General features: G+C 39.1%; 1 protein-coding gene across 6 annotated transcripts in view; it reads left to right on the top strand.

The window, feature by feature from the left end:
- The first annotated feature begins 12,222 nt into the window (after positions 1-12,222).
- Positions 12,223-15,985, top strand: part of Trdmt1 (tRNA aspartic acid methyltransferase 1) — a 39,919-nt gene continuing 36,156 nt past the window's right edge. The window contains exon 1 of one of the 6 annotated variants that reach the window (XR_003950435.1): positions 12,223-12,451. Coding sequence is in view for 1 of the 6 variants with exons in the window: in NM_010067.4 (NP_034197.3) it covers positions 12,388-12,451 (64 nt within the window). In the remaining 5 variants the exon portion in view is untranslated. The remainder of the gene's footprint in view (positions 12,452-15,985) is intronic. The other 5 variants (XR_003950434.1, XM_011238948.3, XM_006497325.4 and 2 more) reach the window with 5 other exon arrangements.

The raw sequence follows: 15,985 nt of genomic DNA, 5'->3' as shown, positions 1-15,985 counted from the left end.
TGTCAGGTATCTTCCTCAATGACGTTCCACCTTAGGTTTTGTAGGAGAGATTCTTTCATTGACTGAAACCCACTGACTCAGCTAGACAGGCTGATCAGTAAGCACCAAGCATCTCCCCGTCTTAGGCGTTTCACCTCCAGTGAACACAGCAATACCCGATTTTAGATATCTAAAGTCAGGTCTTCAGGCTTGCAGGGCAAACACTGTCAGTGACAGTCCCTCAGCTCCAAAGCCCTATCTCAAAAATGTAACATGTATTTTAGAAAGCATTAGTACTTGACTTAAAAATAGAAAACATGTAATAAAAGTCTGGACTTTAATTTGTAGACTAATTGCTTTCACCAATCTCCAAGAAGGGCAATCAAGATGAGTGGTTATTATAACATACACTATGACATGCTTCTAAATTTCTAGAGTAATTGTTCTATTAAGAGAATACATTCCTTTCCATATTAAGACAGAAATTCAACCCAGCTTTATAAATTCATATGCTATTCTTATATTCCACTGACTTAGCCAACTGCATCTGTCTCCTGAGACCCCAGCATCTACATCTGAAGACCATATGCACTGCCATTCTGCATGACTTCTCCCATTGGAATGTGACAAGGGCTTCAGTGTGTGTGAGACACTGTGAAGTGTTGTGAATAACAAGAAATGAAAGCCATAAGGATCAAGAATGATTCAAATAGACACTGTTGCTGAGGGAGTAGTTAGAATTTGACAGAAAAAAATACCTGCTTATTCTAATTTCCCTGTCATCTATATGACTTTTGGGTTTTATTTGGTCATGTGTTATTTAAAATTTTTAACATAATTCTATGAACTTCTAACTTTCATTTCTCTCTCAAAATAACACTAGTGAAAGATATGCACGGAATTATTGTAAAAATAAAATTAGCTAAGTTGAGACGGCAGTTTTTAAATTTTATTTATTCATACATCTCACCGCTGTTTTCCCTTCCTCCTCTTCTCCCTGTCCCTCCCCCCACTCCCCCCTCCCCATCCAGAGTTTTTAAAATGCAGACATTACCATTTTTAGGCATCATCCCTGGGATCTTTGTTATTTGATGTGTGGGTTGAAGAGGGTTCATGAATGTTGACATAATGACATCACCCAGGAGTTGAGAGTAGATCAGCAGATTTCATGATTACAGGGATTATCTGTGTTTATTTGTATACTAATTCAGCTTTGATGGAATGTTTCAATTTTCTCATGAAATGGGGAAGATCCACATTTGTTTCATTAAATACAGAGAGCCTGAAATTTGTATTGTTTCAAGTGGGAAATATGCCATCTATTCTTTCAGGGTGAACTCAGGGGCTTAAGATGGATTTCAAACCAAATCAGAAGACACAGGAGTGGAGTTCAAAGGGAAATACAGATACAAATATTCCTGACACATTAGAAGAAAAGAACAAGTCTCCTTTAGGCTATCTGATTAAGAATGTAAGATTCTCAGAAAACAAAAAGCCTATCGTAAACCAATATGGAAGAGAAAAGTAGATATTTATTAAAAAGTTTGTTTCATTTTATTACTTTTTTTGCACATTTCGTTAAGCAAGAAGGAGACATGAACTGTGAAGTAGATATGACTGTGCTCATCTTCCTGAGGGTCTCCTGTGCTGGGTCAGCAGAGAAGTAGCCAGCCAAGAAACAGGACATACATCTACTTGACTCAGAGACTGAAATATTTTGTGCTTTATGAAGCATAGCAAACCTAAGGGAAAGAATGATAGAATGGGGATTGTTTATAATATAAAAAAAAGAACAGTGTGAACAAATGAAAATAAAATGGGATGATTTAATAAGAAGTACATTTTATTTCAGCAAAGAAATTACAAATATCACAAGTAATTGACAAAATAATTTCACATGGCTAGTAAAAGAATAACCATCCTTGATAGCAATACAACACACGGCAAGGAAAATAAGGCTTTTCACCCTTTAGCCTGTAAAGGAAAGCATTTGTTTACTGTGAGGGATGCAGAAGACAACAGGCCCCGGCATTGCTGGTAGGATTCGGGGTTCTTCCCTTTCTAGAAATCAGGTTTGATCAAAAGTTTAGGAAATAATTATGTAACTTTTAAACAGTCACCCCAAGTTTAGAGTCTCTAATGAAACTATCAGAAAGCTTTAAATGTTAATAGGCAGGAATGTTCATTTATATTGACTTTTGTACTGAGGCATTTTCTAAGTATTTAAAACAAAGAAAATAGGAAAATACATTTTTTGTTGTTTATAGGCCATAGAAAGAAGATGAAAAACATGCCCAGAGTGTGTGAAATTGGTATGTGAGGGGACAGACGGGACATAGTACCGGTTTAGCAGATGTCCTTTGATTTATACACTTGTGTTGTTTTATCTCATGACAGGTAGGAAAGATGCCGTTTAAAAAAGTCATCGTGTCTAATGAAGTGCAGAGCTGATAATGATAAAATGTGAAGAGACTGAGATGTGTGTGTGTGTTATTATGCCCACGACTCTGAGTGGGGTAAAAGATAATTAGTAAAAACTAAGAAGCAACATCCAGATGTCAGTCATGGCCTTCTCACCTCTACTTTTGTTTTTATATTTATGTCTTTGTGTTCTAAACTATGCACATTGGCATGAGTGCTTTATCGCTACATAAGGGGAGAAAGACTGGGCAGAAGGGAGGCTGTCATTCAGACAGGAGCTTCCCACACTCTGGGCATTTCCGATGCTTGTTTATCATCCCCTTTCCTTTAGGAGAATTTTAAAAAGCATGGATCAGGTTAACGGGATATTACCTGTTTGCATTTTCAAAACCCTCAACTTTGCAAGGACATATAGGCATTGTTCTATGTTTCATTCTTTCCCCACCCTGTTCTAGCATTCAGTTCTTGAATGAAAGGGGTGAAGAGAGCTGTGCCCTGCAGATTCCTGACATTCCTTCCTAACCAGAATCATTTTTAACTCCTAGTGTGAAATTCTTCCTCAAAATACAGCTACCTCCTCCTCTCTTGTTACTGGATGACTTTCATATTTTTTCAAAACTAGTGCTATTTTATCACCTTCCTTCTTTAAAAATCTAACCATGTGATTTGCAAATAAGTCTTTTCACCTGGTGACCGTCAACTGTTATGACCCTGAGCCAACACTCTTCTTCTTCTCTTATTCCTTTCTTATTTCTTTCTTCTCTTATTCCTTTTTGTTCTCTTGAGGTTCTCTTGATCAAACCTATGGCCTTGCATAGACTACACAAGTACTGTATCACACACACAAGCACTGTATCACACAACCATACCAAATATCATTCTTTTATATTTTTATGTGTATTTACTGTTGTTACTACTATTACTGTTATTACTCCTTTTTAATTTTTAAAATTTAATTATTTTTTACTTATTCATTTTACATCCCACATACTGCCCACGTCCCATCATTCCCTTTCACAACTCTTTCTCCTTTCCCCCTCTCTTTCTCCTTTGAGTGGGTAGGGATTCCCCCCTTGGTCTTCCCCTACCCTGGCACATCAAGTCTCTGTGAGACTAGGCACATCCTCTCCCACTGAGACCAGACAAGGCTGCCTAGCTAGAAGAACATATCCCATGTACAGGCAACAGCTTTGGGATAGCATACTCCACCCCACCCCTGCCTCCAATTGTTCTGGACTCACATGAAGACCAAGCTTCAATATCCACATATGTGCAGGGAGACCCAGGTCCACCCCATGTATGCTCTTTAGTTGGTGATCCAGTCTCTGAGAGCCCCGAAGAGTCCAGGATAGTTGACTCTGTTGGTCTTCCTGTGGAGTTCCTATCCCCTGTGGGGCCTGCAAATCTCCTTCCTATTTCCTCCATAACAGTCCCGAAGCTCCATTCACTGTTTGCCTGTGAGTGTCTGCATCCGTCTGAGTAGGCTGCTTGATGGAGCCTTTCAGAGGACAGCCATGCTAGACTCCTGTCTGCATGTATAATGGAGTATCATTAATAGTGTCAACTATTGGTGCTTGCCCATGGGATGAGTCTCTAGTTATTATTCCTCTTTGAGGCAGAGTCTCATAGCCTAGGTTGACGTTGACCTTGCTAGACTGCCTATGCCTCATGGCCTGAGCTGGCAGATTGCTGGGATGGCAGGCTTCACACTAACGTGCAGCCTTTTTTTCTTTTTAAAGCCCACATATTTATAAAAGTTATAAAGATCGACAGTTGTTTATAAACATTTTAAACATCTCCACCCTTCTTGAAATAGATTAGTCAAGATTGCCTGACTTAATATCATCTTAGTAGAACATTCCTTTGCCATCCATAAAAATGTAGCCGCTTTTAGCCACTTGGTATTTTTGACTAACCAAACACAGTACAAGTCTTTGGGGAATTTAGGTATTTTAGCTTAGTACTGATTACCTTAGATGGAAGGGAGACACTCAGAGTCCATCTGCAGGAGAAAGTCTATTCTGTGCAATAAGAGTTGATGGTCTCTCTGTAGCAACAGTGAAAGAGAGTTTTGCGGAAAAGGTGTGTTTGTTTTAGACTCATATAAGTTACTTGGAAAGATGAACACATTATTCTTAACAAATTAGAACACATGCAGCTTTTCTTATATAGAATAGACATATGTACTGAAGCTGGGTCTAAAGAAGCACTATTGCATTTCAATTGTTTTGATATAACTCTTGGGGTATATGCAAATGGTGGCAAATAAGCAAATAACACTGGTGTATATCCAAACTAATACCTAAAAAACCAAGCGTAAAATAGGCAATTCTTGTATAGGCTCTTTCTTCGAGTTATAGTTTATTGATTTTGATGATTTAACCATCAAAACTGACTGAGAAGAATAGAAGGCTTTTATGGAGTCTGTGTGCACACATGCTTCTTTTTCTGCATATCCCTTGGTCTGCTTGTATGTTAGTTACCTCTAGTGAGTTCTAAATTCTCAAGTGAATTTACTAGAGCAAAGAGGTAACAGCTCTTGGTGCCATTAAACACTGTTTCCTCTAGTTCCAACATTTGCCATACTTTTTCCACTTGGAAGAATAAAGGCTGGAGTAGGAAACAATAAGGAATGATGTCTTGTTAAGTAGCTCACAGATTGACCTCTTAAGGAATTTACAGGTTGACCTCTTGGTGATACACTCTTTGGAGCAGTGTGTGTGTATGCATGTGTGTGCATGTGTATGCATGTGCTCACAAGTACATGCTGGGAACTGAACTCAGGTCCTTATATATACTAGACAAGCTCTTACTCTATCACTGAACTGTGCTCTCAGAACATAATATACCCTTTTGGGAATCTGGTATAGTATTATTAGGAAAGAATGTGCTAAATCACGTGGTATGACAACGTTTTTTGTAAAGTGCAAAGAGGACCTGCAAGGAGCTTGCTTCCAAGCCCGATATCCTGAGTTCCAATCCAGAAGCCCACATAATGGGAGGAGAGAATTAACTCTTCCTGGTTGTCATCTTATTGCCACATGTGTGAGTACCCAAATATATACATTCACATATATCCACATTCACACACAAATATGTAAATAAGTATAAATTTAAAAAATGGGTATAGAAAAAGCATCATGAGCTGGACTTCCAGTTCTGTACAAAGCTGCAGCATTAGGCAAAGATTCACAAGATTTCTAAGTCTCCACAAATCAGCATTTTAAAATCCAGGCTCCATGAAGTCATTTGGAGGTAGCCACAGGATGGATGGGGTAGAAGAGATGAGCAGGTGGTTTTGTTAGTCTGCTAGTATCTGTGCTTCAACAGCAGGGTAGAGGTGTTTGTGTGTGTGTGTGTGTGTGTGTGTGTGTGTGTGTTTGTGTACATTGTTTCTCTGTGTGTATCTATGTACATATATGTGCATGTGTATCTGTGTGTGTGCTTGTGTATGCACTTGTGTGCATGTGTCTATGTGCATTTGTGTATCTGTGTGCATGTGTGCCCAAGGACATGTGTATCTGTGTGTGGCACACATGTATGCTTCTGTGTGGGCATCTCTGTGTGTATACGTGTATGTATGTGTGAGTGTATGTCTCCTTGTGTACATGTGCTCTGTTTTACCGTATCTCTCTACACCGATTCTAAATAAAAGGTATTTGGAAAAAATGCTCTATCTCCAAAGAGTAGTATGAAAATCACTGGGCAAATAATTGTTAAGGTTCCTTCTAGCTCAAACTGTCTATAAGACCATAAAAGATATTTCAAAGACAGAATCCTATTATCTTTAACTAAAACACAATCTTGAAGTTTTTTCCCAAAACTTTTTTTTTTTTTTTTTTTTTTTTTGGTTTTTCGAGACAGGGTTTCTCTGTTATAGCCCTGGCTGTCCGGGAACTCACTTGTAGACCAGACTGGCCTTGAACTCAGAAATCTGCCTGTCTCTGCCTCCCGAGTGCTGGGATTAAAGGCATGTGCCAAAAGAAGAAAATCAGTGTTATTACCTATAACTGACATAATTAAGCCAGCTCATAGCTTCTACATTTTTAGAGAAACTGTAAGTTTCCTTTGGATTCTGCCTTTTAAAATGTATCACTTTTCTTTTGGTAGTAACCTGAAGATAATAATATGTACAGCTGTATGTTGTAGAATATACTTTTCAACAGGAAATTACTTCTCTTTAAAGTTGCCAGGAAGTTCATTTTCCATCTGGTCTTTTTCTCTTGATAGCTTATCCTGTTCCAGAGAGAACACATTTCCTTCCCTGTTTCTTTTCCTAGGTGACAATCTATCACCAAGGTGACTGGACACTGGAAAGGAGATGGAATGTTTGTCTAAAATTTTTGCTTGTGAATTTCTTTTCCTCCATAAAAGGAATTTTTTGAGAACTCTATTTTAATTCAATATTTAGCTTCTTTTCTGTTGCTGTGTGAAAACGCTGCCTTAGAGTATCTTAGGGGAAGAGAGGATATAATATAATACAGTTTCAGTTCACAGTCAATTATCCAGGAAAATCAGCAGAGGCTGGAAGTATTAACCATGTGCAAACTCTGCTTGCTGGCTTGCTGTCAGACTCATGCTTAGCTGACTTTTAAATATAAATTAGAGCTGCCTGCCTAGGGCATGGAGCAGTCCACAGTGGGCTAGACCCTCCTACATCAACAAATAATCAAAACAGTCCTGCCATAGAAAGACCCGCAGTCAAGTCTTATCTAGGCAATTCCTCAATTGAGACTCCTTTTCAGGTGATTCTAGACTATGTCCAGTTGACAGCTAAGTGTTCAGCTGACAATCAGTGTTCAACTATTAACTAATGGTTTGAATAGGAAATATGATTTAGTTTCACAATTTCAGACCAAAGCTGACTTAGATCTGTTGCTTTGACTCTGAGGTAAGATGCAACATCGTGGAAGTAAGGGTTATGAGGAAGCTGTTTGTTTTATGGTGTTGAGGAACCAGAGGAAAGATAGAAAGAGGAAAGATAGGAAAGACAGGAATGAGATGTGCACATCAAATGAAGAAACCCAGTGACCTATTTTCTCCCACTTAGTCCTCACAACCCAACAGTCCATTCACCTATGATCAGTCTATTGACAAAATTAGCACCCTCATGTTCACATCACTTCTCAATAATATCAACACGCAAGTCTTCTACACATGACATTAGGGGGCATTTTATTTCTAAACTATAACTTTAGGCTAAATATTTTTAATCCTCACTTAATCTTTAGAGCCATGCTTTCTATTATTGCTACCTCTTAAAAATAATAAGTCTCAGAGGTTAAATGACTTTCCTCAGACCAGACTGGCTGGAAATTCAGGCCCGTAACTCCATCTATATTCTGGCACTTGAGATTGCATTTTATCCATGACACAATTCATTATAGAACCATTTCTTCAAAGTCAGTGCAGAGACATACTCTAAAAGTAACTCTGAACATTTCTTCTGAATATAATTTTTCTCCTGAGGACATTTATTGTTAATTTATTCTAAATGATTACTGTTTCATTTCCTCTGCAATTTATAAGAGCCATTCTTTTTCTATGTAAGCCAACATTCTGCTCGTTCATTTCAGAAGCTGGCATAAGCTAGGTATTGTCTCTTCAGATTTGAGCCTATGTAGGAATCCACATCACATTTCACTTGTGAATAAAGACTCACTTGGATAAAAGAAACTCAAAGATGCCTGCCAAGAATATTTTAAGCATTTGGCAGACTTCGCTGAGTTTTGGAAGTTATTAGTGGCAGGCAAGAGAGAAAGAAGGACACGTGTTTAGATTCCAAGACATTCAATGAAACCCCTCAATGATCAAAAGTGTGCTATTATTATTTTAATGTATTCCTTGGTATTATATTGTGTCAACTATTTCTGATATATTTTACATATGTACCTTTACTTTCATGGTGTTCATGTACATTGATTTAGAAATTGATTTTCCTTTTTGAGAGAAAATTCACTACAAATGACAAGTTTTGGTATTTGTTTCTATTTTCCATTTTTTCTCTCTATCTACTAATGTGACAGTCTGAGTCAGTGGTTTCCCACTGTGCCACCACTGTCCAAGCCTCCTTATTGTTCTCAAAGAACACAGTCAGTACCATCAACTGGATTCTAGAAGGCCTTAACATCTACAAGTGTTACTCATTGTAAATTATCATTGTAAAGTTTCTTTGCTGAAATGTACGAAAGTGCATGGTATCCATGAATCAGTGTGTGAGCATGAGTGTCATAGTATGCACATAAAGGGGACAGCTCAAGGGGTCCTCTTCTCTCCTTCTACCATGTGGGGCCTGGGCACTAAACTCAGATCATCAAGCTTAGTGGCAGAAGTAATCATGGGGTAACCATGAGCCATGTCTCTAGCCCTAGTTTCCATCTTTGAAGTAACCATCATGTGTGGTTAACTTTAGACAGGAAATATTACGTTAAAGAAAAGACATGTTTTCTGTGAGCTGAAAACTGGGCCACAGAAAATAGAAAGAGTGTAGTTCTAGAAACAAGAAGATCTCCATTTCAACATGAGTAATGGAAATGAGCTGAATTTTTATCCTAGGAGTCCATTAAGAAGGTTCCACAGAATTTCTAGGCAAGGCAAAGAACACAGCAAACAATATATGCAGAGAAGAGACGGGATGTATGGGGAATGGCAAGAGGTATTATAGCAGAGATCAAGGAGAAAAGAAAATATAATGAAGAAAGAAGAGGATATTGAGGCCACAGTGTGAAGACACTTAAACCTTTCTGCCATCAGAATGTCACCAACCTGTGTGAGGTCTGGTCTTTCCCGCTCCCCCCACCCCCGCCCCCCAGGAAGCTATTATCTTAACTCTGCCATTTGTGTATGTATTGACTTCCCTATGGAGTAAGATCTTTGGTCATAATTACTTCAATTTATAGCTGAACAAATTCTAGATCAGCAATTCTCAGCCTGCAGATCAGGACTCCTTTGGGGGGTTGTATAGCAGATATTTACATCACAATTCACAACAATAGTAAAATCACAGTGATGAAGTAGCAAGAAACTAATTTTATGGTTGGGGGTAACTACAACATGAGATACTGTATTACAGCGTCCCAGCATTAGGAAGGTAGAGGACCACTGTTCTAGATTTATTTAATATATTGATTGTTGAGTATATATACAAATATCTGAGACTGTGTAGTTTCCTATTTATAGTTTTACATTTTACTATGAATATATATTGATAATATTAATATTGCATAATTAGTGCTAGAAAAACTTTTCATTAAATATATTAGTGTGTATGTAGTTTCTATAAGCTGGGTTGGCTAAATATTCTATTTTCCTAAGACATTTAAAAAGCTTTCTGTCAGATTTTGCTGAAGGGACCCTGTTATAGCTGTCTTGAATGAGGCTATGCCAGTGCCTGGCAAATACAGAAGTGGATGATAACAGTCATCTATAAGATGGAACACAGCGTCCCCAATGGAGAAGCTAGAGAAAGCACCCAAGGAGCTGAAGGGGTCTGCAACCCTATAGGTGGAACAATAACATGAACTAAACAGTACCCCCAGAGCTTGTATCTCTAGCTGCATATGTAGCAGAAGATGGCCTAGTCGGCCATCACTGGGAAGAGAGGCCCCTTGGTATTGCAAACTTTATATGCCCCAGTACAGGGAAATGCCAGGGCCAAGAATCAGGAGTGGGTGGGTAGGGGAGCAGGGCGGAGGGAGGGTATAGGGAACTTTTGGGATAGCATTTGAAATGTATAGAAAATATCTAATAATATATATATATAAAGTTTTCTGTCTAGACGTTTCAGTTCGAATGTGGGGCTAAATCAGAGACTACTCTATCAAATACTAACCCAAGGATGGTTTGTTGGGACTGCGAAACACTCAGTAACCATTTCTTCCCTCTTCCTCTTCATGACGAGGAAAACAGGTTATCTCAAAGTCACACAACCAGTTACTAAAGGCTAAATTCTAGTTTTGAACCGTCCTTCTACCATACAACATCCTTTCTTACCAAAATAAGTGACTAACGAGTGCAGAAAACATAAAGGACAATGTATATTGGCCTTTAAAAAATTGGGCCTTAAGTCCAATTGATATTGGTTGGCTATTTTCACAGGGTTTAGGCCACCATTGTACTAACATAACTTTCAGAGAGAACAGCAGTGTATATCAAAGGGTCTGTGACTAGGATGGTGTTTACATTTCTCCTTTGGTAGCTAGCATGCAGAGTAACTTCCTAGACCAAAGAGGTTAGCATGCTGAGGCTTTATGTAGGAACCAACTTAACTTCTTCATGTTCAATGAGTTGTGCAGGTATTGTCTTCAGCAATTCGGACTTGCTGTTGGTTTGTGGAGAGCAACTTATAGTTTTAGCAACAGCTTGGGTTGTTTGAGAGTTTGAGAGTCAGTGACTTGTTCAGTCATCCTCAGAGAAAGCTTTCACCTGTAGCAGATGGGAATAAAAACAGCGACACAGAGCCAGACATTCTGTAGAGAGCACTGGAATGCTCAGTCATAAATGGTATGTCTCCATCAAATCCCTTCCCTAAGGGCTCAGGGAACCCCATGGAGGAGGAGATGGGAAGAGTGTAAGAGCCAGAGGGAATGGAGGACAACCAAGAAACGAAGGCCCTTTAAATCAATGTGATCAACACATATTGAACTCAAAAAGACTGAGGCAGCATGCACAGGCCTGCACCGTGTGGGGCCCTAGAGCTGCAAGGAGAACTGGGCACATCCCATCCCTAATTCAGAACAATATCTGGTTGATAACCTCCTGCAAATGAAGATTTGTTTTCCTCCAAGGGAATCTCACTGGGGAAACAAACTACTCTTAAGAGTAGGCCGTGGGCCCAGCAGTTGATGGCCAACAGGAAATGAACTCAATAGCATCATTGGAGAGTCTTTGTCTTATAATGTTGTGCCAGGGCTCCTCCTCCTTCAATTTTTAACTTATGTTTTATTTTATTTTATTTTATTTTATTTTATTTTATTTTATTTTATTTATATATTTTCTTCTCTCTTTTTACCCTACTGCTCTTTGCATTTATTATTATGGTTTCCAGTTAAGTGTTTTTATGAGTGTGCAAATGGGTTTTCCATTTCTTGGGCCTTTTCTTGTCTCCCGTCGCCCCCCCCCGCCCCCCCCCCCCCGTTTGCTTTGCTCAATACCGATGTGTTAGTTTTTGTTGTCTTGTTTTATTTCATTGTTATAGAAGCCCATTTGTTTTCTAATGAGAGACAGAAACTGGGTGGATCTTGATGGGGTGGGGAGGAGCTAGGGGTACTTCAGTAAAGGAGGAGGAATTGCAATCAGGATATATTATGTGAAGAAGAAAATCTGTTTTCAATAAAAAGAAACAGCATGTGTCGGGGTAAATAGGATGAGTCCTATTTTCATTTATAGCAGGCATCCTCCCTATTATGAATGGGCTCAGAGGGATCGGCTTTAAGTACTTGTAATTCTGGAGCTTTCTTTAGGAAAGAGCCTGGTAGGACTTAACTTCTTACTCTCGCACAGGCACACCAGAGAGCATATAGATATGTGCCCAAGATTCCTCAAAGAATTGCTTGATCAGGTCAGACTTTAAAAGAACAAAAGGAACCTGCAGTTAAAAACAAACAAACAAAAAAACCAAAACCAAACAAACAAAAAGACTGTGTTCTAATCAGTAATTTACTTCAAAGCCAAGGGTGGTTTCAGCTCTCTACTCAAGGCCTCAGAAAACACAAAACAAGGAGGAAAAAGCACAAATCAGGCTAAGGAGCGGCAGTCTCTCACTTGGGAGGCCTTATTAATAGTTTGTCTGTCCTTTGTCCCCTTCCTAGCCCTGCTAGCCCCCGGGCTCCAAACTGTGATCTTAATCTGCAGCTAGAGGAACAGGGGGTTGGGGGAACTGAAAAGCCGCGGAACCAGAAGCGAAGGGAACGGAGCGGACATGGGGGAGTAAGAGACGCAGAGAACCGGTAGGCCTAGTTTCCAGGCCGCGGTCGCGGTTGCGAGAGGATGGAACCTCTGCGTGTCCTGGAGCTGTACAGTGGCATTGGTGGCATGCACCACGCGCTGCGAGGTGAGCGGACAGACAGCTTCTCTTGGATTCACTTGGGGCCGCAGGTTCCGGCTCTCGCGCCGCGGAGGGGCGGGGCGGCGGGGCGGTGGGGCGGGACCTGGTGCGGTCGACCTCGGTTGCCCTGGAAACCACTTTAGTGAGCCTCCCTGGTCCGCCCCTCCAGGCTGAGACTCCCCTACTCTGGCCCCAATCCTTGGAGCCTAAGCAGGCCGGCTCCCCATGGTACTGTTTGTGAGGCTGCATTCGTGTGCAGCCAAATGAACCTAAGTTGCTTCAGACAAAGTTAAGGCAAGGGCGAGCCCTTTGCCCAAAGCCAAGATCCAAATTCTAGACTGGCTGTCACTGGGCTTGGAGGAAGTCACGAAAGCGGGCGGGGGTGGGTTGGAGCAGGGGGATAACTGCAGTTCAAGATAGAAATGTACAAGTATTAGTGTGAAGGGGGAGAATTAAAAACAGTAATGTGCTTGACACACTGTAGCAGCTTAGAAATTAGTTTGCTGTCACTTAGGTTTGGAAGCTTCGTAATTTCTTTGGTCTCTACCCACTTTTGTGATAACTCAGAAATATTTACTTGGTGAACTCCATTGACCAGTACTGTATTTTAGGCACTTGGGATATGAAGTGACAGTGGGTGTGCGGGCGCGTGTTTGTGTGTGTGTGTGTGTGTCTGTGCACATGTGCAAGCACGTCTGTCCTGAAGTTGCTAAGACTAAGACAAATGCAAAAAGGAAACTTTGCTTCTCTTTTTATTAACTAGAGTAACAAGAAGCTAAGTGGAGCAAGATTTTTGTATTCCTTCACTCTTGAAAGTCCCTAAGTTCTAGCCTTTACTTTTACTTTTGCTTCTGTTGCCTCTCAGAGATTGCAAATTCAAACTTTTCTACGATAGCTTTTTTTTTTTTTTTAACCTGCCTTATGTTAGTTAATATATGACCTGTTAAGAAATACTTTCCCTGTTATCCAAAGTAACTTTCTGGTTACCGAAAGCTCCCTACATCTTCGGTTTGAGGTTTGCTTATAGAAGAGGTCTTAATCATATTAATTAATAACAATTAATATTTAATTATTAATCTTTTTTAGTGTTTGTATGTTAGATAAACTTTGGTTTTAAATTTATCTGTAAGGAAGTAGTACATCCTGGTGTTTTTCTTTATTTATGCAGCTAATAAAGATTAATAACAGTGACAGCTGGCTTTACCTTTTATTAAGGGCATCTACATGTCAGGACCTGTTCTGAGTCTGTAATAAGCTAGCTTGGTGGTAGAGCCAGAAGCCTAACCTAGATCTGTCTAGCAGATCTCTTAGCCACACTTCGTTACTACCATTGGTCCCATTCACTAACTTAGATGAAGAGCAGTAGTAAGAATATTGGCTGCTAATTTGTCCACTTCTAGATAATATTTGCAATGGAATATTTTATTGTTGTAAATGTGTGTATACACATATATACACACTATAAAATGTGTCATTTTGTGTTTCAGTGTACAGTTAATCAACAGCAAGTGTGCTTACGAAGTCATACAATTGTAAACATTATTAGTTTTCAAACATTTTCATCATCACAGACAGAAGCATTGCACCCACTTAAAAATATTTTAGCGCCTCTCTTCCTGAAGATATTAAAGCCTCTATTCTACTTTGGTCTTATCTCTTCTAGGTACCTCATAAGTAGAATAATCTGTTCTTTGATGTCTAGCTTAACAATTTACACAATGTTTACAAAGTTCATCTGTGCTGTAGAATGTGTCAATGCCTCATTCCTTTTTATGGCTGAATAATATATTGCTGTATAGATAACAGTATTGTCTATTTATTCATTGTTACTAGATAAAGATTTTCAACCTGCTTGCTATTGTGAATAATCTCTCTCTGAATATTGGCCTATAAGTATCTGTTTGGATTCTTGCTTTGTATTCTCTTGGGTATATGCTTAAGAATGGGCAAACTCTGAGAGTGCAGAGATGGCTCAGCTGTAAGGAGCACTGGCTGCTCTTCCAGAGTCCTGAGTTCAATTCCCAGCAACCACATGGTGGCTCACAACCATCTGTAATGGCATCTGATGCCCTCTTCTGGTGTGTCTGAAAACAGTAATAGTGTACTCATATACATAAAGTAAGAAAATAAATCATAAAAAATGGTCAAACTCCAAACATTTTCTGTTTCATTATCTTCTATAAAATGAGGACACAATAATATATCAAAAGGGAGTGGTAAGAGTATGCATTACAAAAAAACCAAAACCAAACAAACAAAAAAAAGCTGGGCGGTGGTGGCACAAGCTTTTAATCCCAGTACTCGGGAGGCAGAGGCAGGCGGATTTCTGAGTTCGAGGCCAGCCTGGTCTACAGAGTGAGTTCCAGGACAGCCAGAGCTACACAGAGAAACCCTGTCTCAAAAAAACGAAACAAAAAAAGAGTATGCATTAAATTAAATTAAAAAATATTTATAGGTCCAGGAGTGGGCCAGAGCACTTGTTCTTTAAGTCAGAGGGCATGGACCTGAATTTAAACCCAAGCACACATGTCAGACTCTAGGCATAGTTACATGTACTGCAGTTTAAACCCAAGGACCCATGTAAGACTCTAGGCATAGTTACATGTACTGCAGTTTAAACCCAAGCACCCATGTAAGACTCTAGACATAGTTACATGTACTGCAGCCATAGCATTGTAGAGGTAGACTCTGAGAGCTCACTGCTCAGATGGAAATGGTGTCTACCTCTTTAGGGGACCTTGTCTCAAAGCATTAACACAGAGAGTAATGGAGGAGGACACCCAGCATCCTGTTGTGGTCTCTGTGTGCATGGACACATGTATGCACTTATTGTTATAAATTGTAAAGCTATAGAAAGTTATTATATATTGTTTAAAATAACCTTTGGAAGAAATTGATAAATGTTTGAAGCTGCCTGGCCTTCAAGTGCTGTCAGTTTCTTTGAGAGATAAAAGCCTGCCTTTATTTTGAAGTCAGATGAGTGATGGTTGACTCATAATGCTTGTGTGAAAATTTGAAAGTTATTTAGCATTTCTAAGTGTACATGCCTTATCTGTGAGATGGACATGCATTGTAAGAGTTAAGAAAAAGATGAAGGAAGTATAATTATATTAAGTAATATCCTCTTTTTTTTTCCTAGTTAACTGGTTTCACTTTAATCTTTCTCAGTGATTAAAAATCAGGTAATAATTATGCTAACTTTATAACATTTATAGTGTAGTGGTTGAAATTCTACGTTAATATCAATGAAAGGTATATGCTTCCAAAAAGAATGAACTGTTAAGCAAACTGGACTCAGAATGACACATTCAAACAGGATTTTCATGTTAGTTTGGGAGATCTTTATGAATGATGCCATGTATTATCTATGCCATATGTGTATATGTATATATACACATTATGTAATTATATATTACATTATCATATATGTATATATTATATAACACATACTATATATGTATCTATATATGTGTATATGTTTGTCTGTGTGTAAGCACTGGACAAGACCATAAAAGACTGTTAGATTCTCTGGAGCTGGAG

This window comes from Mus musculus, chromosome 2, assembly GCF_000001635.26.
Source record: "Mus musculus strain C57BL/6J chromosome 2, GRCm38.p6 C57BL/6J".
Classification (NCBI taxonomy): domain Eukaryota; kingdom Metazoa; phylum Chordata; class Mammalia; order Rodentia; family Muridae; genus Mus; species Mus musculus.
This window is presented reverse-complemented; position numbering and strand designations above follow the sequence as displayed.